The sequence below is a fragment of the Limanda limanda genome, chromosome 7 (assembly GCF_963576545.1).
Source record: "Limanda limanda chromosome 7, fLimLim1.1, whole genome shotgun sequence".
In the NCBI taxonomy this organism is placed as follows: domain Eukaryota; kingdom Metazoa; phylum Chordata; class Actinopteri; order Pleuronectiformes; family Pleuronectidae; genus Limanda; species Limanda limanda.
Genome location: NC_083642.1, coordinates 5,583,181 through 5,607,763, shown reverse-complemented (window position 1 = coordinate 5,607,763; position 24,583 = coordinate 5,583,181). Strand labels below are relative to the sequence as shown.

At 44.9% G+C, this 24,583-nt stretch overlaps 1 protein-coding gene across 1 annotated transcript in view; it reads left to right on the top strand.

Annotated features, from left to right (window-relative positions):
• hspg2 (heparan sulfate proteoglycan 2) overlaps positions 1–24,583 on the top strand; it is a 95,815-nt gene that overhangs the window by 47,456 nt on the left and 23,776 nt on the right. Inside the window, exons 27-51 of the mRNA XM_061074319.1 lie at positions 148–261; positions 445–572; positions 732–818; positions 5,585–5,658; positions 5,827–5,891; positions 5,985–6,125; positions 6,279–6,470; positions 10,578–10,670; positions 10,760–10,852; positions 10,958–11,188; positions 11,477–11,590; positions 11,678–11,805; positions 12,979–13,065; positions 13,180–13,238; positions 13,503–13,667; positions 13,827–13,937; positions 14,030–14,130; positions 14,934–15,114; positions 17,772–17,831; positions 20,197–20,319; positions 20,428–20,580; positions 21,238–21,398; positions 21,651–21,728; positions 23,132–23,267; positions 23,848–23,999. Of these exons, the coding sequence (XP_060930302.1) occupies positions 148–261; positions 445–572; positions 732–818; positions 5,585–5,658; positions 5,827–5,891; positions 5,985–6,125; positions 6,279–6,470; positions 10,578–10,670; positions 10,760–10,852; positions 10,958–11,188; positions 11,477–11,590; positions 11,678–11,805; positions 12,979–13,065; positions 13,180–13,238; positions 13,503–13,667; positions 13,827–13,937; positions 14,030–14,130; positions 14,934–15,114; positions 17,772–17,831; positions 20,197–20,319; positions 20,428–20,580; positions 21,238–21,398; positions 21,651–21,728; positions 23,132–23,267; positions 23,848–23,999 (3,027 nt within the window). The remainder of the gene's footprint in view (positions 1–147; positions 262–444; positions 573–731; positions 819–5,584; positions 5,659–5,826; positions 5,892–5,984; positions 6,126–6,278; positions 6,471–10,577; positions 10,671–10,759; positions 10,853–10,957; positions 11,189–11,476; positions 11,591–11,677; positions 11,806–12,978; positions 13,066–13,179; positions 13,239–13,502; positions 13,668–13,826; positions 13,938–14,029; positions 14,131–14,933; positions 15,115–17,771; positions 17,832–20,196; positions 20,320–20,427; positions 20,581–21,237; positions 21,399–21,650; positions 21,729–23,131; positions 23,268–23,847; positions 24,000–24,583) is intronic.

The following is a 24,583-nucleotide window of genomic DNA, read 5'->3' as shown; positions in this document are numbered from 1 at the left end:
GCTTTGCCTCGGCTTGTAAAGGAAAAAAGTCTTTTTTTTCCATTCCAGGCTCTGATGATAATTGCAGTCTGTCTCCCTGCTGCTGCGGTCTGTTCCTCTTTGTCGTCACTTGTCTCTCACCTGAGGTGTTTTTCCGTGTGGTTGCAGGAGTGTGATGAAGGCTACACGCGGACCAGCTCCGGTCTCTACCTGGGAACGTGTGAGAGGTGCGACTGCAACGGTCACGCCAGCGGCTGTGACCTGGAGACCGGCAGGTGTCTGGTAGGTTTGATGCTTCTTCTCCTTCCCTCTCTATCACTAATGTTCCAGGACATGGTTTGATCTCTGTTGAGGAATGCACTCGTGGATTCTTGGCTAAGTTCAACATGTTGGAACCACACCGTCACAGTGTATTCAACTGTTCCGTGGACCTCACCTCTTCTCTTCTTGTCCCCCGACTAAAAGCAATGTCTCCACAACACTGACGGGCCAAGGTGTGAACGCTGTCAGTCTGGTTTCTATGGAAACCCTGTGACAGGCGGTGCTCAGGCCTGCCAGCCCTGCCCCTGCCCTGGAACCACATCCAGCAACCAGTGAGTTCATGTCTAAAAGTCATTCAGAGTCAGGTGGAGTCAGTTTTATGCAGATGACCGATTCACCAACTATTCTAATTACTGCATGCATCAGAAGCTGGTCAATCCCTTTATTTAAGAAGATCATAATAACCATATATCAAACCTCTGTCGCCGCAGATTCTCCCAAACCTGTTACCTGGAGTCTGACGGTCAGCCGACCTGTGACAACTGCCCCCAAGGATACACGGGCCGACGCTGTGAAAGGTAACACCCCCTTCCTTCTCTTCCTGCTTTTCCTTTTTCCCCACTCTGTCCACCTCAGGGTGGTCTGGACGCTGCTCAGTGTGGGGGGGTTACCGAGCGGCTCGGTTGGCAGGGGCTGGCACCAGCACCAACTGGGTTCCCTCAGAGGAAATCAATTAAACAAGCATGTCTGTGGTTCGCATCTCGCTTGTTTGTTTCTAAACCCATTGTGTCCGAGTGGTGTCAGTGGAGGGAAGGGAGACGCAGATTCTGTGCCGCCCATTCTGATGTAGATTTATAGTTGTGTACTGTAGTCTTGTTTTTCCCACATCTGCTGTTGGATGTTGTTTTATTCTCTGGTAGAATAATGTGTATTTGTTATCATGATAAGGGTTCTTCCGTGGTTCTGAGAATGTCTTCACTCCGATTGTATTTGTGGAGCAGACAGAAGTAGATGCTATATCTTCTAGAGGCTTTGACATGAGTCGGGTTAAACTTTTGCTTCCTTCTTTCTTTTGCTCTCTCAGTGATTTCCCTCTGCTTCAGCTTTGCGCTTTGCTGGTTGTGATTTTTTTTTTAAGGTGTTGGCTCACGTGATTTCTGTCTGTGCACAGACCAAAGGTATTTCCTGGGATTTTTTTCTACGACATAAATGTAGACGTGGCATTTATGAGGAGTTCTGTCTGGCTAATGAATCTTTGCCGCCCTGAGGGGCAAAGATGAGAAAGGTGACTTTGGGTGAAAAGGAAGTTATCAATGGTTCATTATTTAAAAGGTGTCTGGTTGCATCATACCTGATTCTGCTGTTTTGACATTAAGAGAGGAGAAGCCCTCTGCAGACAGTTGTGGCGACCCGTTCCCGGAGAAGCTGACCGAGGGCTTCCTGCCAGTGGGATGCGGAACTGCAGCAGTGTTTAATTTCAGTTGGGAGAAAGAGATAATACCACATGGCAGTGGCGATGACGAGGATGATGGGGATGATGACATGTACTTCATATCGCCTGTTACCACTGTCATCCCTACAAGGACGTTATTGTCTACCACTGCTATCCGTCGCACCCCCCAATCCACAGTCGGGGTGGGGACCGTCTCAGTTCCCTCCAGTAGATCAACGTCCAGACTCCCACCACGCTTCACGCCCAGCGTCGAGAGCAGACACTCCAGCTTCCAGCGCCTGCTCCGGCTCCACCTGAACACCTTCAACCAGCGCCTGAGCATGCTGGAAAGCAACACGCTTGATATGAAGGAGAGCATCCGCAGCATTCACGACCAGCAGGGTCATCTCAGCTCCCAGCTGAAGGAGCTCATCGCCATCCAGTCGGCCGGGGAGAAGAACAAGAAGGTTGGCGAGCTGGAGATCGGCTACACGGACATGGACACCCGTCTGAGCAGACTTGAGGGAAGGCTGGAAATTCTGATCGACGGTTTCACTGCCCTGGCTCAGGAGATGAACAAGTTGAAACGTGTAAGACACATCGCTCGGTCGCCCCAGGAAAGGAGGGCTCTACCTTCACTCTCCCTCGCACTCCCATTGTACTCAACATCCCCACGTCCTGTCAGAAGTACACCGACAGAAACACCACTCACCCGAAGAGCCACAGTGTCCAAAAGCATTCCCACCCCCGGCCTCCCAGTAAACTCTGCTCCTCAGAGAGGGAGAAAACTCAGACCAGCAGCCACCAAGAAGTCTGATACACAAACTACGAAACTCCGATCAGTCACGAGGTCACCAAGAAGTCAAGTCTCAACGAGTTCTGCAAAAAAGTCAAAGACGACCTCAAGCAAACCCAGGACTTCTTCTAAAATCCAACCAAAAGCTACTCTGAGGCCTGAAAGCAAAAGGCCAGAGGGCAGAAGAATAGCTGTGACAGTTAAACACGTTTCCCAGCCAAACCAAACACGATCAAAGAAAGTCAAAGACGAGGCAACAATCACGAAATTTCAACTGGAGCCCCCACCTCACAAATCCAAGTCAGCTGGAGTTCCTCAGCTGCGTAAACAATCTGACCAGGCCAACAAAAAGGATTCTGCACTGTCCATTACAAACACCAGACGTGATAAGGTGTTCAGATCAGATGCACCAGTTCCAAAGACGGTTCCGGAGAGTGGGAAGTCTTCTAAGGGTGATTCAAAGACTTCCTCAAAGTCACAGAGAAGTAACTTGAACCAAAACGAGAAAAAGTTGCGCAACTCGTACAACTTGGCCTCTCGCAAGTCAAAGAATTCTATTAAGGTCACGACAACAACCACGAAGCCGACCGTGTCTACTACAGCAAAGAAGTCTCGAATGAAAGTCAAAACAACAACCACTGCTCAACCCAAGGTTACTACCGGGAAGAAGAAGGTTACCACAACAGCGAAGAGGAAATCCACTCCCTCCAAAACCAAGTCTGCTACTACCGTGAAGAAAGTAGCCAAGAAACCGCAGCAGAAAAAGACGGCAAATCCTCGTTCTGGTATCTTGGATCTGCTGCGACTGTTGCAAGGGGATAAAAAGTCTGCGAAGCACAAAACAAATCAAGACGGTTCTCTTCATGTTGTCCTGGGAAGGCTGGCCATTCCCATCAAAATCATTCCCGATGACTAGGGAACACTGTTTAGTCTTTTGTTATTTTATTTTTTTCTATTGTTTATATCTGATCCTTATATTTAAGTTACTGTAACTAAGAAAATTTGACTTTATGAAGATTTTATGACACTCGTTTAATCGCAGTGGGACCTTCCAGATGTTTTAATGTTTTCCTAATGTGTTCACTTTAGTATTTTTGTCTTAATGGCTATTGAGGTATGTTTGTTATGAGAAAATAACTGTTGCACAAGATTCTTCCATGAAGAGATAGTTCTGCATTAGTACGTCTCATATGCAAACATCCACGTTATAGCTAGACTACCTCAAGTTTGACCCGTTTCTTTGTTAGATTGTATTTAAAATCTCACGCACATCATCCCTGTTTCCTGTATTCACATCCGTGTGTCTCCAGTTTCAAATGGTTCTGTTACCTTACACCATCATATCACCCTGTGTTTTCTGGAGATAATATCATATTATTTGAGATGTACGCACTGTTTTTTTATGCTTAATAATGAAATCAGTTAGTTCAAAAAATCTAAGTGTTAGGTTGGTTAAACCATTCAGTATAATTCATAGATATCGTGCCAGGATCCTGCGGAAAAAAAGAACCAGTACATTTACAGACAAGACAAACAATCTTACTCACTTCCAGTTTCCCCAGAAAGTAAACTTCGTACTTATTTTGTTATTCGTATACATGTATTTTGAAAGAAATAAAGACTCACAAACATACTTTTTTATCTGTGCTATTAATGTCGGTCCACACATTCGGTCCTGTTTTAGAAGTGCTATACATTCATGGCCCCCAGAGGATGAAACCTATTGACCTCATGAGACTTTAATATTTTAATGAAATATCTGACCTTTCTGTAAAAAGTCTTATGTAAAGATGGTCATGACATTTGATAGATATTCATGAAACTTAAATGAAGCCATGACTGTTCGTGCGCCACCATCATCAGGTCAAGGTTAACATTTCCCCTAAATGACCAAATAAAAGAGACACGTCCATCATTCATAGCCTGAGAAGCAGAAATCAGTTTTGCAAATCTCATTGTCTCTGGACCATGACATGTTCCAGAAATGTTCAGATATTTCTTATGTACCTGCATTCATATTATGGCGCAGTGTTGTTATCACTAAGCAACAGCTGCATTCATCTGTTGGGGACCATGAATGTTTATACCTCTTATCGTATTATGGCCAGTAAATAGATATATACACTGACCTAGTCATATCTTGTATATGATTTTAGTTTTTTATTTTATTGTGTTGTACCACATCCTTTGTAATGTTATGCTTATAATGAGCTGTTTGACTTTTGGCATTTTTAAGACCACATGTATTTTCTATTTCCATCTGTAACAAGTAATTATCTTTAAATCTATAAAACAACACACAATTAGAATGACTCACGAAGTTAACAACAACCTTAGACACTGCTCTGCATCTCAGACATTAGTTTAATTGGGACATTCCAAAGTGAGTTCATAGCTCGGAAGTCTTCTTTGTTGGCCGTTGACCTGCGGACCGGGACAGCTGAGGTAAGACCGACGGCAGCCTGCAAGGATCTGCTGTTGGATGAAGCCTTTGCTCTGGTGGCAGTGGCGTTGTTAGCTTGGTGTTTGGAGGCAAATGGCTTTTGCTGTGTCACAGTATCAAGAATGAAACTTTCCTCTTCAGCTGCTTAGCATCTTGATCTGTGGCTCGTTGTAGCAGCTCTGCTCTCTTCTGCTTTGTTCTGATTATCAGTTTGGGTATTTGTTACGTTTTTTTTATTATAAAAAAAACTGGTGATGTTTTCCGATTCTCTGTTAATGTCGACGCTTCCGTTCCTGTGGGAATGTGTTTCAGCTGTAGAGATGGAGTCAACATCTGAGACATGTTGAATGTTTTGCCAGCGGCTTTGCTTGATCCATCTCCCGTGCAAGCAGTGTTTCTTCATCTTTTTTCTCCGGAAAAAAAACTGTTTGTATATTACAAGAGCTGGGTGTGTGTGATTTTTAGGTCATGTCCATATCAGACCCATCTTTGGTCTTTTGTTCTTGCTTGAGGTCTGTCTTGGGTAAAGAAGACTCCCTAAACAGTATAAATCATCAAATGTATCACCTCTCGCAGACTTCCCAGCTTCCTGCCTCATTGTTCTTTGAGTATAAACCTGTATCCTCCTCGACTGGAAATATTTACTCAAACGAAATCTCTATTTGTATTTCAGATGTGCCGCAGGATACACTGGCAACCCACAGCTCGGACAGAGCTGTAGAGTTGGCAACAATGGCAACAACAATGGTACATTTGCTGTTTTGATCCGTGAAAATAACTAATGTTGTTCCATCTTCTGGGCTGTCCTTCATCCTAACAAGATATTTCTTTAATTTCATCTGGATCTGGATTTAGCACTGGTCTTTCACTAGTGGGTTGTAAACTCAAACTCTCTGCTCTGCTGCCCCGCGACAGGTAACTGCTATAACTGTGACCAGAGAGGACAGGAGAGCTGCATCGGAGGCGTGTGCCGCTGCAAGGTGAGCAAGCAACTAACACAACCCAACACAAACTCTCTGGTTGTGCGTCCTCACATCGACTTGTATCTCATTCCGCCTGACGCTGTGCTACAGATGAACACTGAAGGTCCGTCGTGCTCCAGCTGCAAGGCCGGAACCTTCCACCTCGGCCAGGAAAACAAAGATGGCTGCCTGTCCTGCTTCTGCATGGGCGTCACTCAGCAGTGCTCCAGCTCCACTTACTACAGAGACCTGGTGGGTAATTGACTCAAGAGCCATGTAAAGGTTCATACTGCATGTTTGCTCTGGATAAAGCAGCTATGCAGGCGTATCGGCATATGAGATACACAGAGAAAAACCTATCTGGTCAGGAAAGGTTGATTGTGTTTTTAAAATGTGCTCTTGCAGGTGTCCTCAGTTTTCACTCCAGGGAACTTCCAGGACTTTGGTCTGGTGAACCGTCAGCGCACCAGCCGCATCTCTACCGGCTTCACCGTGGAGGTTTCCACTGAAGGCACTCAGCTGTCCTACTCCAACTTCGACTACCTGGGACAGGAGCCCCACTACTGGCAGCTTCCAGGGGTCTACCAGGGAGACAAGGTCAGTACCGAAGAGCAAACACAGCAGCTGAATCAGTGGAAGCAGATAAAGCAGGAGCACAAACCCTCAGTGCTGCACCTCAGAGGGTTGAGCTGCTCTCACCAGAAACCTGTAGACCGCTCCTCTTCTATGACTGACTCCATTTCGCTGCTTTTTCGTTCTTGAACATCCTGCCAATGTTCCATTTCAAGCTTATTTCTGCAGATGTCTTTCTCTGTCTCTGTCTGTGTGCAATTTCAGTTTCTCCTTTAAATCTGTTATGAAGTGTTGCGTATATTTCCAGGCCTCAGCTTCCACATGCATAGCATAATTTGTACGTGTGTGTGTTTGCCTCTTTCACTCTTTATAGAAAGATTCGTTCTTTACTCGAACAAAACGAGGGGAACAGGTCAGCGGTTGTCTTGTTGTACGGTGTTGTTTGGCATGTTTGAAGTAATTGTTGAAGTGGCATCTTTAATATACTACTGCTGTGCAAATCATCACATAAATCACAGAATGTGGTTTATGGCTGTTTTTGGAGGCATGGTACCTTGACAGCAGTCTTTGCAGTTTTCAGCCAGACGCCGTTTTAGGTTTGACTGCATTCTGCAAACACTTGCAGCCTGATCCGCGTCACATGAGCCATGTTAATGGGTTAATCGTTAAATGGTCCATTTAAGAGCTTCATACAGTTTAACTCTGCCCGAGTAACGGCACCACAACACTCCCGAATACCATCAGCTCGCTGAGAAGGAAAGTGATCAAAGAGCCTGTTTCATCCACATCAATAGAGTGACTGGTACTTGCCAGACGAGCAGCTGAGGAAGGATGCTTCCATTTGGAACCTGATGTCCTCACAGCGTAAAGACACCCACAGATCCAAGAGGGCTAGACAGGTATTTGGTTTGAGCTGCGCTGTAGTGAAGGCAGTTCCTCACACGTCTAATCAGAATAACTGAGGCACAGTGTTGCTGCTAACACACTCAGAGTTTCTACGGAAACAAAAGGTTCAAGCATGGAGCGTCACCTCGATTTGATGAGCGGGGGGGCATGAATCGTGTGGATTTGTGTTGATTTGCATGTGTGTGAATCACAAAGATCTGTAATTGGCATGAAAAGTCGAGAAATTTAAATATTGCATTGGTTTGATCCCGTTGAGAACAATTTACATTTTACATTTTCGGAGTCAGTGCATGTGAACCAGGACTACTGCACTGCTCATTCAGGAATCCTGACCTCAGACTGAAAAGCACGAGACCCAGCATGTCAGCAGTGAACATCCCGAATAACGAAATTCTTAAACCATTTATCCATCATTTGGACTGTTACCGTGGTTACTGTATCTCCGGTACCCCCCCTTCCCGCCTCCCCAGGGTGATGTCAGACAGCTGGATGATGAAGTCTGGGCGCTCTTCCCTGACTTCTCCAATGGACGAGCGGGTTCCCCTCCCTTCTCCTCCTCCTCCTCCTCCTCTTCTTCCTCTTCTTCTCGGGTCCCTACATCCTCCTCCTCTTCCTCCTCTTCGACCTCTCGATGGTTGTTTCGTAACCTGAGCCCCCCTTCTCCTCCGTCTGGTATCTCCTCCCCAGTTAGGCCAACCAGACCCCAGCCCTACTCCCCAGGCTACGCTCCTCACCTGCAGGTACACTGTGTCAGCGAGTGTGGGAAGTTCACAGATTGTTTATGAGCCCCTTATTTCTTTTTTTTTGTGGTGCTTTGCTCATATCGGTGACTTCTCCTGTTTCTCTTTGGGGTCCGACTCTGCTGCGGATCGACAGAGCAAGAACAGAGTGAGCAAGACTTCTGCTAGCGCTTCTACGGACAGCGGCAAGGTAGACAGTGGCATGACGGAGTGATTTAATTTAACCGTGTTCAGACCTGGGATTTACAACCGTCCTGAAATATCTGATCACAAGTGGACAGCGCTAAGTTTGTCTGATTACAGCCGACATTAAAACACAACCTGAAAGTGTCTCCTGTGATCGGCTCTCACTTCCCAGATCTATATGCAAATAACCTGGTTTTTACCCAGTTTGAGTTTACAGACGTGTTCGATGATGATAATGTGTGTGTTGGTGAGAGAGAGAGAAAGAATGAATGAACGTGTGCAGCTATGAAGAAAGATTTTGACCAATTCAAGAGAAGTGATAGTCATCACGTGCTGGTCAGTGTTGTTATTGCAGCGACGTGTGGACCCTGAGACGCATAAAAATAAGTTTAAACTGTAGCAGGTCACACTGGAATGTGGCCACACGGTCTCAAACCATGTGTGTTTAGACCATATACAGTCTATGGTTCAGACCTGAAATCAGCTCTGTTCACTTGTGATTGGATCACTCAGGACGGATGTTATTACCAGGGCAGTGTGGAAACTGCTATGCTTCATTCATTCGATGGAATAAGTTAATAAACCACAGCTTGTCCTTAGTTTGTTCAGGGGCAGTTAATATTTTGTTTCACAAACTCAGATTATGATCTACTGAAGTAATGAGGAACAGCTTCGTGTGGATAGTTCACATAATGCCAGTGATCGACTGGGTGGTGCTTTCCAGGCGACCTCCCACTGAGCTGTGACTGTAATTAACCTCTTGAGACTGACTTTGTCTCTCATTATATCTAACTGTCATTTTCACCTTATCGTCAGTGGGAGCTGTTGTTTGAGTCGCCGGATGACTTGTACACGTTTGTCCTGAGAGTCTTATCTCCTCTGTCTGCTCACGTTCTTGTCTCGCTGCCTCTGTCTCTTCCTCTGTGGCTTATTCTCTTGTGCCGTCTCCTTCCTCCTCTGCCTTCTTCTCAGCACGCTCTGGTCTACAAAGGTTTCAGCTTGCACCAGGACGATCTGCTCTACTGGCAGCTCCCAGCGCAGTTCACGGGGGAAAAGGTAACTGTGGAAAGACTTGAGTCCGTGTGTCCCCTCCTGACCCCCGGTCACAGAAATAACACACCTGTGGTATCCGCCCTCCTCCCGCAGTCCTCATCATCATCATCCTCCCTCCTCTTCACTCCCTCACATGTCCACACTCATATGCCCTTTACTGCTTTTACTGCCCTTTACTTTTACCTCCTCTACTTGACTTCTTCTACTACATTCCTCCATATAATATAAAAGAGAAAAGGCGCTTTTGCCATGTCAAGTATAGCCCTCTTTTTTGTTCACAAACACACAATTAAAATGACAAGTATCCCATAATGCACTTGGGGATTTTTCTTGTCAGTAATTTACGCCAGGAAAGGAAATAAACTGGCGGAAGTCATAATATTTTCTTTTGTGTCATTAAATGCACCATTTGGGGTCTTTGAATAAAAAACATAACAAAAGACGCTGTGAAGTAGCATAGAATCATGAGAGCTGCTGTCTTATCCCAGTTGATCCCAGGTTTTTACTGGGAGCTCTCCTCCACTTTAAAAACAAACACACCTGGTGATTAAATCCAGTAGGAACACGGAGTGAAGCAGTTTCATGTTAAAAATCTGTGTTTCTTCAAAGCTAACACAAGATGTCCTGGAGGGGCTGTTACCTGAGCTGCTGTAACTGATAACTGAAGACGTCCTATGACTTCTTCATGTCCTTAAAATATACAGAGCACATTGTAAAAAAGTCTTAAAAGTAATGATGACACAAGTGCAAAGAGGATGTGACACGTTTCACAGGCGACTAAATATATCCTTATGGATTTCTCTAGGTTTGAAAAGAACAAAAGAACAAAGAACAGAACAAAGACTTGGAGTTATCCAGTATTTCTACTTCTATAAAGTTGGTGAACTTAAAGAGACGTTAAAAATGGGCGTCGACGCCGCAGAAGCAAAGAGCAAACGACTGTTTTCACAAAGTAAACCTCCCGTGCGAAACTGGTGGAATTTCCCTTTAAGTGCATTCACCACACAGGGCTCCAGTGACTGTGAATCACAGCAGCCTTTTAAAACCGAAACTCGCACACGTTGAGAAAACATCAACGTTTTCTTTGCTCCTACGCGTCTCTGTAGTAGACAGGATTTGACGCTACTAAAAAGACGGCGTTGCCCTTGACAACCATCTGTTGATGTTTATGTTTCATCGTGGGAACGGCAGCTCTGTTTGACCTGGCATGAGATCTGAAGCCTGTCCCCTGTGAACCCGGTTTTAGGTCGGTTCCTACGGCGGTAAACTCAAATACACCATCTCCTACGTGGCCGGGCCCGGAGGAACACAGCTCGACGACGCTGACGTCCAGATTATCGTGAGTATACGCCCCCTGGTGCTGATTCGCTGTTTCTCTCTCGTGGTTTCGTGGATTTGAAGCTTTTCCTCACCTGCCGGTTCCTTCAGGGTAACGACATCACTCTGGTGGCGCGTCAGCCCTGGCAGCGAAGGCAGCAGGGCAACAGAGAGACTCACCGGTTTGAGATCGTCTTCAGAGAGGTGAGTGGCTCAGAATGACTGTCAAGGTGACCTCTGACCTCCTGACTCCTCGTTCCTCCTCAGGAAGGAGACGTTTTCTTCATCACAGTCTTCCTCTTCCTGCAGGAAAACTGGAATCGTCCTGATGGCATGCCTGCGACCCGCGAGCACCTGATGATGGTCTTGGCCGATCTGGATGACGTCCTCATACGAGCGTCGTACTCCACCGAGATGAGATCCTCCAGCATCTCTGAGATCAACATGGAAGTGGCCGTGCCCAACTTCAGCGGCTTGGCTCAGGCCCTCGAGGTGGAGCAGTGTCGCTGCCCACCTGGATACCAGGGGCTGTCCTGCCAGGTAATCAATCATCACCACAGAGAAACTGATTCCCACTAACACGGTGCAGTATGGAGCTGTTACATTTTGGTGCAGATCCAGGAATTTCTTATCACTTTCTTCAACATTGTGATAATGCTTTTCACTGGTTTCCCAGGAAGTAATAGACACAAATCAGGCACATATAGGGAACTGCTATCTGGCCTTAGCGGGTATATGCAGTTGACTGAATTCTATTTCCTTTTTGTTGACTTCATTGAAGGGAACACAGCTTCATTAAGATGCTCCTGGGCTGTATTTCTGTTTCAGGACTGTGGCCCTGGATACACTCGCACTGGAGGAGGTTTGTACCTGGGTCACTGTGAGCTCTGTGAATGTAACGGCCACTCGGACTCCTGCCACCCGGAGACCGGCACCTGCACGGTACGAGAAACCACATCACTGCACAATGGCACAACTGGGCTGGCACGGACCGACCCATAAATACACATGACCTGTCTCTCCTTCCAGAGCTGCCTGCACAACACTCAGGGCGAGCTCTGTGATCAGTGCGCCGCCGGCTTCTTCGGCGACCCGACCGTCGGCACTCCGGAGGACTGCCAGCCCTGCGCCTGCCCGCACACTGACCCCGACAACCAGTGAGTACTGGCACAGATAACCAGACCTCGCATTCCGACTCCATTTATAGCTCAAGACACGAATCAGCGTCCGGCTCACTTGCTCTTGTTTACAGCAAATTCCACCGTCTGGTAAATTCTGGAGATTCGTTGATTCGTTTTTATTATTAACCAGTTTTCTGCCGACTGGTCGCCTGGTGTCTGGCTTTGTGAAAGTAATACGTATATTTAAAAATTCTTTCAGACAGATGATTCCTTTTTTAATCAGGTGTAGGTTTGCAAAATTCCGGGAATATTCAAAGTTGGAAACTTTCCATGGGAATTAACGGGAATTAACTGGAAATGTTGTGGGTAATTTATACTAACTGTATTTACCTTGTCATATACAGACATAAATATAAACATTTTGTTTTGTCATAGGCTGATTTGAGCCCTGAGGAAACTTTGGGCACTTGACTATATGCTTCTGCATCGTTGTGTCATTCTTAACATAGGTCTTTGCACAGTATTTGAAAATGTACACAACCTTTCCTTCTACATTGGATGGGGTGAAATGTCTCCACACATGAGATAGTGCACGTGGCATTGTTCTGTAGAATAAGATGAGAAAAAAGTTTGTAAAAAAACACTAATGCAATGTCAGAGATATAAATAGTTAGCCAAACAATTGGAATCGTCTGTAATCATATTTTACAATTGATGGATAAATGAATGGAAATAGGCTAGATGAACAGATGAACAATCCTCAATCAGCATGCTAATATATTTTCCCCAGTAATATCATCGAAACTTACCTGACTAGTCCTGCACTCTACAGCAGGCCTCAATAGCCCTGCTGTAGAGTGAAGGATGCTGGGAGTTATCTGTGCATGTGATGGAAGAATGCACAGTGGAGGGTTGAAACTCAACGTGCAGCGTGTGCTGCATTCCATACATCTTTAAAATAGAGTTTTGAATGATGTTTTTATTGCTCAGCGTTTAATTTGAGTATTTTTTTATTTTTCAAAATTCCCAATATTCCCGAGCTAAACTTCCCATGGAAAGTTTCCGGAAAGTTTCTGGAAATTTACCGGAAACTTTCCGCAGCTTTGCAACCGTAATCAGGTGTCATATTTAGTTTCCTCGGCCACAGCCTGCAGGGAATCACTTGAATAACTTAATTTCCTCTGTGTGTGTGTTTCCCTCGTGTGACAGGTTCTCTCCGACCTGCGAGAGCCTCGGAAACGGAGGCTACCAGTGCACCGCCTGTCAGCCCGGCTACACCGGCCAGTACTGTGAGCGGTAAGAAAACCTGACACCCTCTCCAGACCTGGAGTCACAGAAATCATTTTCAAGTGGCAAGATTTGAGCTGTTTACGCTGTTGTTAAGTTTTCTTTCCACGTGTGTGTCGGCAGCTGTGCTTCAGGATATGTCGGCAACCCACAGGAGAGACAGAAGTGTCGCCCGTACGATGGTAAGGCTGCATTTCGTTTTTAATAGAGTTTTGTTTTTAATATACGTTATAAGACAGGAGGATATTTTACAAAAGAGGTAACGAGAAGTGGGACTAACTGTGGAAATTCTCAATTTAGCCCAAACTCAGCCCGTTTCTCTTTTATTTGTATTTTGAAAATAAAACAAGCAACAACCTGCAGGTTTCATCCCAATTATCTAAATATCACAAAAAACCCTTCAGTGGAAAAAGCTCCCTTGTTGAATTTGTCTTTGCATTTTGCAGCTGCAGCTTCTCTGGTGGTGAAGGTTTATCCAGAGCGGGTCCTGGCCACCCCGGGCGGACCGGTCACTCTGAGGTGTCAGGTGTCCGGCCTGCCCCCCCACTACTTCTACTGGTCCAGAGAGGACGGACGATCCATTTCCGTCAGCGCTGACAGACGCAGACAAGGTACAGGAGGATCACAGACACAGTGCTGAGGCGTGGAATGATACGATCACACCTGTATTATCCGTGTTTATCCACGTTCGCTGTCTGTGTCTTTTGTTTTTTAAAGTTCTGATTCAACAGGTGCACGAATTGTATATAATGGACATGTTGTGTGTGCAGGAGCCGAGCTGTTCTTCCCCAGCGTCCAGTCCAGTGACGCCGGCGTCTACGTCTGTACCTGCCGCGACCAGCGCAGCACCAACAGGAGCCGCGCGGAAATCGTTGTCACAAGTGTGTATGATTCTCACTTCCATAACAGCGAGTGGGATATTCCATATTGTCTCTTCATTTTTTTTTAATCGCTGATGTCTGCATTTCACCAGGCGTCCCATCCAAAGCCATCGAGGTGACGGTTGAGGAGCCCAAAGCTCAGACCATCAGGGTGGGATCGACTGTCAGCTTCATCTGCACAGCAAAGAGCAGGGTAACACTCATCAGTCATTATTATTATCTCTATAATTAAATTATAATACAGATTCCACTGTCATATACATGTATCTGTAGATTGTGGAGCTTCAGGTTAGATTAGTTTAATTTAGAATAAACACAAACAGAGATGAATTTGAACGGAGACAGATTCTTCTTCTTGTCTCTAACTTTTATTTCTAAGTTAAGTTAATCGTCTCCTGGTTGTAATTTAATTTTACACAGAGAGATATGAGAGTTGATCCAAATCACAACAAGAATGTAAATACGTGTTTAATCTCAAACTATTCCCTTGAAATATTTGATTTTGGGTATGTAGGTGTATGAGTTTATATATATATGTATAAATAAGCCTTATTTTTATTATTTATATTGTATTTATTATTGCATATATTTGTCATACAATACAGAGCAGAGGTAAACAATCTACTTATAGATATGTAGAAAGCTGGTTTACTATAAGATATTAATTAATGAATGAGATTAAATAAGTTTGTACTTCTTCTCACTCGTTTTCAAATATGTAGATTATTTTATTTATTTTCACTGTTTGTAAATAATAATTGTTTAATGTTAGAAATGAATGAATGCATGAGATATACGTGTTTCATGTTACGTATGCAGCTCTGAATTCCACAGAGGTTTATGTATTATATAAAATACATGATGGTGCCATGATCTTCCAAAGAGATTAGCTTCTATTTGAACAGCTTAACAACAACAGCATTCTTCTCTCTGGTCCACGAGCTTTCAGTCACCGTATGATTCCTGTGCGTTTACCCGCTTCCCCCCCCCCCACAGTCACCAGCCTACACCCTGGTTTGGACCCGCATGGGCAACGGGAAGCTCCCCAACCGCGCCATGGACTTCAACGGCATCCTGACCATCCAGAACGTCCAGGCCGAGGACGCCGGCGTCTACGTGTGCACGGGCTCCAACATGTTCGCCATGGACGAGGGCAGAGCCGTCCTCCACGTGCCAGGTTCGTGATCCTCGGCACTGCCTTCCATTACCCGTCACCCCCCCCCCCCCCGCCACCGCCATCCTACCAGCTCTGGCTCCTGTGTAGTCCCAACCCCCCCTCCCACCCTAAACCTGAGTCCCACCCCCCACCCCTCCCCCCTCCCTCTGTCCAGCTTGGAATGGCGCATGCTCTTCTGTCTGACTGCATTTATCCCTGTAAACACTGAGCTCTGGGTTAACAGCATCATAAGCTTGCAGCTCTAACTCCCGATGCTTTTGCCGTGTGCGCTCAGATACCAACAAATCAGCCGTGTGTTATCATAGCAGTGGGCGATCTCCCCCCTTCCCCCCCAAAAAAATCATATCACATATCTTTTTTTATCACGATCCAATAAGTGTAAACTCTCCGATTCACTTCCAAGAATATTCAGACTTAAACCGGCCTGTTGAAATCACCTTAGAATGACACAATAAGCTACAGACAACGTGAACTCTTTCCATTGTTTGCTGCTTTTATTGTATTTGCACCAAATTACATATCATTATTACATTACATCATTACATATTTAAAGAAATAAGAAGACCTACAGTAGATTTGACCAATAAGGTGTAAAAATCGATTGGTTTGAAACATGGATTTTAAATCCCTCTCTCAGTCTCAGTCCTCGATCGCCCACCTCTATCCTACCACGCTGCCTTTTCTTTTCTTTTTTTATACTCTTTGTGTGTCTGTGATCGGTGGATTTTTCTCTGCTCTATATGAAGAAATACAGCTTGTGGGTCTGGTCATAGGACAAAACTGCAGACTCTCCTCAGATAACATATCGGGGCTAAGTGCGCAGCTTCAGATTAAACTAACGGGATCTCATAGTCACGACACTTGCTTCTAAACTTAGGACGAACGAGCGCTCTTTCCGATCGGTGACTTGTGGGAAACGCTTTCCGCCGACACTCCTCTGAATTCACTCCAGTTTTTATTTTATTTTTCCTTTCCTCTTGTTATTTTGGGGAGTTTTTTCCACGTTGGTTGATTTAATCGGTGGTGGTTTGGTTGCTTCTCGATCACTGGGTAGAGGCGCTGGTTGCTGCTGTTAGAGGTTTCACCAGCAGGGCGCTGGATTCTGGGGTCTGTCTTTTTAACTCCTGGGCTCCTGGGGCCCCTCCCTGTAGCGTGTAATGATGATGAGGAGGAGGAGGAGGAAGAGGAGGAGGAGTGGACGCCAGGACTGGTGCTTAGGGACTCTGACATTCAAAGAGGACTTTTATCGTATCTTGGACGAGAGGAGATTTGTCTTTAATGTGTTTGTTTCCCTCCTGACGTCACTGTGTTACTCTTGAAATCATCCTGATGATGAATGTCCACGAACAAATCGGTGCTATTAGCCACTCACTTGGTTAAACCTGTGTTTTTCTATCGCTCCTTCATCCCAGAAGTCGACCATGTTTGCCTTGATTGTTACTCGTAGCTTAAAAGATATTTAAGAGCTGACTCTTAAAGGAATAAATGTGTCTTTTCAATCCTAATTATGTCAGTAATCAGCTAAATTGTATATTATGTTATTTTTCTTTACACCCTGTCGATGTTGTTTGGCACATTTTACTTATTTGATTGACTGAAATAGTATGTGATCCCTGAAATGTTTCTATAAAATCAAATATCAGAAATGTTTGTTTTCCAGGGTCTCACCTTTGCATGTTGTGTGTTTACATTTAGACCAAATGTGTTTTTATCAGAAAAATATGTTTATATAAAAGGCTGAGAACATCGTCCACCTCAACAATCACAGGTCACACATTTAAACACGTTTTTATTTGTTCATTTTTAAACGACACAAAGACGTTATCACTGGAAAATATACCCAAAGGTGCTTCTGTAAAGATTCTACTCGTTTGTCTTCATGTTTTCTTTTTTTTAAAGTAACAGATGTCATGTACACGTGTCACATTTTAATGTATTTATCTCGACTGTGAAAGATATTTTGTGGAAAATAATAAAAAAAAGAGAAATCTGATTAAAGTAACAATGACAAGAGCTCAAGCGTATTTTGCAAGATTCATGTACGAGGGCGACCACAAGCTGTATGTCAGCTTTTCAACAGCTGAAATAAAAAACTAGTTTTAAAGTTTAAAACTGCTTCTTGCTACTAACCTGCATGTGTCGTCATGTGTGGCTCTTCTGCAAACCCCCCCCCCCCCTACTGTTGCTGCTGTGCACATCCGATGCATCGTGACTGGATGTGACTGGATGTGTGTTTAAGTGTTTGTGCAGTTTGATTGTGAAGTTGGTCGTTCTAACTTCTAACCCACACACTTGAATTCACCGTGCTCCCCGTGTTCTCAGGTAAGTGTCAGACTTTTGATGCATGTTACTGTGAATAAAATGTCACCAACTGCAAAGAGAACGTTAAAAATCACGAGTTTTAATAAAAAAAATAAAAGTGTCAGGCTCCATTTTGAATGCGGTGCCAGTTGAATTCAAGTACATGATTTGTTTGAGCATGTTTTACATCATGTGTGACACCTTTTGTTTTTGGAATCGGACCAAAAACAAAACTCGCCGACCTGCGGGTTAAGGTGTCTGTGTGGAGACGGAAGGTAAAACTGCTTTAACTCTTGACAACAGACTTGTCAGTTTAACTCTCCCTCCTTCCCTCCTTCCTTCCCTCCCTCTAACAGAGGCCTCACAGACTCAGATGTTTTACACAGCCTATGAAATGTTTGAAGGACACAGAAAGTGTAAGTCCAAGTGGGGGGACGCTTTCCTCTGTGCCGGGCTCCCTGGAGGCGACCCGGCCTCTTCTCTCCCTCTCTGCCTCTCTGCCTCATGCATGCACTCATCTCCAGCAGCATGGAGACACTCTGGTGCTCTGCTGGCGCCCATGTACAATCGCCCGAGCATCTTCGAGAAACAAGCACGACCAGGTTTCAATATAGACGTTTGGTTTTCAGTACGTTATCAACTAGCTTGGATTCAAAGCTTGGAGATTTCGATGTGTGTGAGATTGTACATGAGCGTTAGCGGCGCCGGGCCAGGCTCTTCGGGTTCATCGGGTCCATCACTGCAGGAAAAAGTGCATGTTCCTTTTCACGGGCAACTCCTCATGAATGTTGAGGACACTTTACATCACACAAGTCATTAGTGTTGTTTATAAAAATCTGTTTAACTTAACAGAATTGCGATTTTTGGATGACGGTAAATCCCAAAACTGTGATATTGTAATAAAATTGGACCTAAGCCTTGATTGTATATTAAAGACACTATGACAAGATACAAATTCAGGGACACATCGTATATTTGATTTTGCCAAATAATTAAATCTTTATTATTAAGACGCACACATATTCATTTTTAGCGTAGCAGCATCTCCACATTCAGAGACAAGAGATGTCCTCTCTCTCCTCTTTCTCTCTTTGCACTCTCTTCTCTTTCCCCCTTTTTCCTCCTCAGGGAAACTTGCTGTCCTGTGAATGATCTGTCATCTGGGCTTCAAACATCATACTGTGCTTAATACATCCCATCACACCCTCATCACTTCATGAGACACACGTGTCAGAGTCAGTTTCAGGGTTGAGAAAGTGATATTAATAGATGAAAGACTTCGATGGTATTCAGACATGAAGCTCGTGTTACTTTCATCTTCCCCGGGTTTAGAGAGAGAAGTTTTTTTCTGCCTCACAAACACGTTCGAGGTGGACGGAGACACTTTCTGCAAAAGAAATTGTGTCTATAAAACTGTTGACAACAAGATTTGTGTATTATCCGGAGGAACAATGACACTGCAGCCAGTTTGGATGGTCCGGACGGAAATATCTCTCCAGCTATTTAAAGTTTTACTGCTAAAGAGACTTATGAACTCTTTAGTAATTTTCCTTTCTTTTAAATGAACAGAAACATATCAACTGTGACAGGATTGATTGGTTTAAATCTGGTGCAGATCTTCAACAGACGATTTATCTGTCAATGAGGTTTTGAGTGAAATGTATAACCATGAAATTGGTAAACAAGATGCAACTATACCAGTAGAGAGCATTATTTAAACAAGTTCATGCCAGAATTACTTTGGCAACCCCATAAGTTTTCAATAAATCTCACAATTGAGCCAAAACCATTTTTCCCAATACTTCACTGAACTTTGTGTTTACTGACAGATAACGTGCTAACATGCTAATCTAAGACGGTAAACATGACAAATAATATACATGTCCAACGTCAGCATGTTAGCATTGCTGTTAGGTTTTTAGCTCAAATTGCAGCTGTGCAATTTGTTACTCACAGATTCAATACCACAGCTGTAAACTTCCATTAGTCTTCTGTGTTTATTGTTTGAATAGTTTTCCGCAGGACAAATTAATCTCCATTAAACTCCATATGTCCGAACTGAGGTGAAGACAGAACATCTCAGACCTCGGACGGATAAAACCAAAGATATCTGCTTGGTTACATTACGACCAGATGCATATTTTCATAATCTCTTCTCTCTGGCAGAGATTCTACAGAACACCTAATAAAATAATTTATACATTTCTGAATAATTTATAAATCTAGACCTTCAGCCGCTGTATCTGTGCCACAGGAGACAAATTAAAACGTCTCCCTGCCCGGCAGCGTTTGTGTCACTAAGGTCACAGCGTCCACACCTCGACGCGGCTACAACTGTCCAACAAGTGTTGGGCCTGCTTAGATAGACTCAGACGTCCCCCCCCCCCCCCGCCCGCCTTATGAAAGAGGCCTTTCTCTTGCTCTGTCACACTGGGATCATGCAGGATTGAGTAGGACGTCCAGCAGCCAAACTGGCGCAGACCGCACCGCGCCCTGAGGCCATGCCAAGGCCGGCCTGCCACATCTCATCTGTTTTGTCTGCTCGGTGGACGCAGACTGCCAAGGGTGATCGGGGGGGCACAGGCAGCGTCTAGTCCCTTCATTACAAAGCTTATATATAGATCAATATATCTATATAGAAGCAGTGTTGACAGACTCCACACCCGGTTTCATTCTGCTCCATCACTGCACCATTAGACCAGTTTGCTTTATCACTCTATCCCTCTGGAGAAGTGTCTGTTTTTGGAGCTGTGTGTTTGACTGATGTGTTCACTCCTGCAGCCGGAGAGGGCGCCCAGCCTGTGGCCGCCGTCACCCCCCCGGTGCTGAACGTCCAGCAGGGCCAGCGGGCCGAGTTCCGCTGCACGGTGACCGGGAACCCGACCCCCGCCGTCGAGTGGATCGGTAGGAGATCGACCCGCATGCACGGACACATTCTGAGGGATTCAGGCCATTGTACAGTTGGATCTGTGACTTTATAATATAATTACTCACTAACTGTGGCTGTTGCAGGACGTCCAGGGAACAGAATGAGTCCCCGGGCGGTGATCCGAGGAGGCGTCCTGACCTTCAGTGCAGTGGAGCAGGCTGACGAGGGAGAGTACACCTGCAAAGCTCTGAACACACACGGAGAACACACAGCGCGGGTTTCCCTCTTCGTACAAAGTATGCTCCGTGTGTGTGTGTGTGTGTGTGTGTGTGTGTGTGTGTGGTTTAATGTTCAATTCAGGTTAAAGTTCACAAAACAATATACTTATACACATTCATGAAAGAAAAAAGGGCACGTAGATGAAAAACCTTATATTAATCTGCCCCTTTCATATAAATAACAACATAAATACAGATGGCACTTTTTTTATTTCCTTTCTTTTCACAAATCAATTATAAATCTATGAATCGATAACTGTCATCATAACACTCAACATTTAAATCGACGTCTAGAGAACTGCAGTTTCACTCCAAAGACAGAAATACATATAAGTAAGATGATCCTCGTCATTTGATATTAATGCATGTTTCTTAAAACCAGGAGAAATAATCCCATAAGCAAATGATCAATTAATTTTTTAAACCAACTTCTTTGAAGCAGCAGAAACATCTGAAATGCAGTTAAATCATTTAAAGTGCCACTGTGCAGCTTTTGGAAAAAATAATAAAAGTTATAAAAAGTCCTGAAAACAAACCCCATCTCAATTCAAAACTCTCTTATCTGGTATACGGAGGCTAATAAATGTCTTTTTGTTTCCTAAACTCTCAACATCTCGTCATGCACGTGATCTGTTTTCTCTGTGAATGATGACAAAAATTGAATTTCCCGCTCAGAGTCCAACCCGACCGGCCTCGGCACCCAGCCCCAGGTGCAGGTCAGCCCCCAGAACATCCAGGTCCACGAGGGCGAGACCCTGAGGTTGTACTGCCGCGCCTCCGGGTCGCCCACGCCCAAACTCACCTGGCTGAAGAACGGAGGACAGATCCCGGCACAGGTGAGACGCCGCCCGCGACCTCCGAACCTGAACCCGTGACTTAAACGTGGACTCATTGTGTTAACTTGTGTTCGTATCTCTTACCTGCGTCCGCTGCCGATGGTATTTCATCAAACTTTGCCCGTTTATTTGACTTGTTTCAGCATTTTGACCTATTGACCTGTATTTCTCCCTCCCTTCTGTTTGTCTCCTCCCTCCCTCCCTCCTGTTGTTGTTTTTTGATCCCTCTCCCCGTTCTGACGTTTTGCTCAGGCCATTCCCTCTCACGGTTTCCATCAGTTTAAAAGCAACAGTCTCGATGTGTTACACAGACGTATTGAGGAGCTGCAGGTCTGTCCATCTGTCCGATGTCTGTCTGTCCCGTCTCACATCCATTTGTCCTCTACTGACCTCGTCCTCACACATTGTCCACTAAGTGCATGCTCGTGTCCTTGATTCACACCCTGTCCCTTTAGAGGAGCTGCTCACCAAGTCCACTCAGAGACGCCGCCAGACGCTGGGCGTTCAAATCAAACCAGCTGCGTCTGGCGGGCTTCTTCATGTACTTGCATGCAGTTCTTGTTTTCATGTCGCGTTTTATTAACCATGATCCATAGTCTTTGGTTTTGTTCTGTCCACATCATCCCATCCCTGACTCGCCCGTCCAGTGTTCTAACAGGACTAAGTAGACAGTAGGTGCTGGAGGTATTTCAGACATTAGTTCGCTCCGTGCCAGGCGCTGGCCCGCTGCCCTCCCATCGGCCCCTTGCCCCCCGGGGGGGCTTGTGTCAGTCTGGTTTCTGCACGGCCCTCCTCAGCCCAGCCAGGGGTCCGGGGGTCCGGTTAGTTCTGCCTCACGGAGCCTCTGCGTTGTGTCAGCCTTTCCCAGGCGGAGCCGGGCTCTGCCGTGCGGCCACGCAGAAATTCTGTGTGCTCTGGCAAACGGCTTGCTTTGAAAACTCCTCAATGGGTTCAGACACACATTGAGCCCGGGCCCGCCTCAGCCAGTGCTCGGTTTAGCCCCCCCCTCACGGTTGAACGGGCCGGAGTTAAGCAGCTTTGTCCGTGGATGCCCCAACAACCCCCCCCCCCCCCCGCCTCCGGATACAGTAATCCCTCCCCTCCTGATTCCCCTCCCCTCTGAGGAGGTTCCAAAAAGTTATAGAAGCTCATTTTCAGGCGTGTCGGGCCCCTGGCGACCACGTGGAGCGAGTAAACAAGTCGTTGACTTCTCATCCAGTCGTTGGAGTTTTTGGCTTTTACTCCCATCGGCTTGTGGTTATTCAAGATTTTCTCGATCAAAACTGCTTTTTGATTCTCATTGGCCCAAATCAACGTGTCTCAAAACTGTCGGATCTAACTTTTCCTCATTCCAAAATGAAAAATAATCGTGTAGTACATGTAACCATCCCTGATCATGATGTATTAACCAATGATAACACAACCAATCATCGTAGAAATCAAAGTTTTGTGCCGTAGAAATCCTAAATCCATGTGTAGAGACACTGAACTGTAGCAATAACAGCTCTTGTCCTGTCTGTTTCTACACTGTGGTGCTTCTGTGTCAATGTTAGCAAATAGAATCACAATGTGAGCACTGTGCTGTTTGTGTTGTGTGACGTGAGGCAGGTAAGTGATGTGCTTTGTCCTCGTTATGAATCATATCACTGACATGTGAGTGTGTACAATCATTATTCCTGATGCCAGCTGAGATTGGTTTCTAATCTCCTCTCTCGTGGATGTGTCCCCTCCAGGCCCGAATGGACCGAACCGACACCGGCACGCTGCTCATCCCCAACATCAGGATGTCCGACTCGGGCACGTACATGTGCGTCGGCAGCAACAGCTTCGGCTCAAACAGTTCTCCCATCAAAGTGTCCGTGATCAAAGGTGAGAAGGTTTTATTGGTTCGTTTCTGCATGCAAGTGGCAAATGATATTTCGTTTGTTCGATTAATTTAGAGAGAAACACATAAATAAAGAGAGAATATGGAGAGCATAACTCCACCAAGGTTTAACGGTCACCTTATGAATTTAAATTAAAAAAAAGTCATCACCAACCATGAATTATTCACTTAGAAATCAAGGAAAATGTTGAAAAACTTCACAAAATAAATCTGCAAAGTTTCACCTGAATCCATTCGGAAGTTTTTGCATAATCATGCATGAACAATCGCACAGATACAAGTGTGCATATGTGAATACTTTGCATGACAACAAAGGTTGTGTTAGTTTTTATCTTCCACTCCAACAATCAACAACCTTTTCACCTTTCCTCTCGTTGCCCAATCTCCCTCGTGGTTAACATCTGTACCATCTGCAACACATTCTGTTGATGTCATACTGATAGTTTACAAAAGCAGCCCTCGAGTCTGAACGTTTATAAACCGAAGCCCCTTGACTAAATAACTTGTTTACAGTATGTGTGAAAAATACACTTCAGCGTGACGCCCGTGTTTGTGTCTGCACAGGAGACCACAGCTCGGCCGTGATCAGCATCGAGCCGGCGATCGCCGACGTGCAGGAGGGTCAGAGTCTGGAGCTCAACTGTCTGGCTCCTGGAAATCCTCCTCCTCAGGTCACCTGGGCGAGAGTGAGCGGATACCTGTCCGCCAACGTGCAGGTCCTGACACAGAACACACATGAGAATAGATAGAAGACACTGCACATTCATTTTTTTATATCTTTAACCGTGAGTCAAGAAACCCCTTATTCAAGTTCTGTTCTTTGAGTTATATGAGATATTTGTTTAACTTTCACATTTCAGAGTTTGAAAAAATCTTCCAACTCAACTACTTTCATCTGAAAACTCCAGTTTAGTTCCTGGTTACTTTGTAAACTACGATTATACATAGGACTACACAATGATGCATCACTATAAAGTACCCAGTACACACCTGTGTAAAAAGCACTTTGCAGCTTCCAAATCTAGCTGTGATATTGAAATTCCATGTGCCAATAAGTACTTCTACTTCTTAAAATGTTTTTTTTACTGATGATACTTCTGTACACATACAAAAGTAAAACATTTATGCAGTTTTTGTACTTAGAAGAGTATTTTTCTTTCTCTGTTTTCCCTTTAATCCCATATGCAGATGATTTACTCTCACACAGTGTCGTCTGGCAGCAGCAGTAGTGGTTGTTGTAGTAGAGATATGATCACATCTTCAGTATTGTGAGCAGATCTAAAGCGTCTCTGGTCTTCTC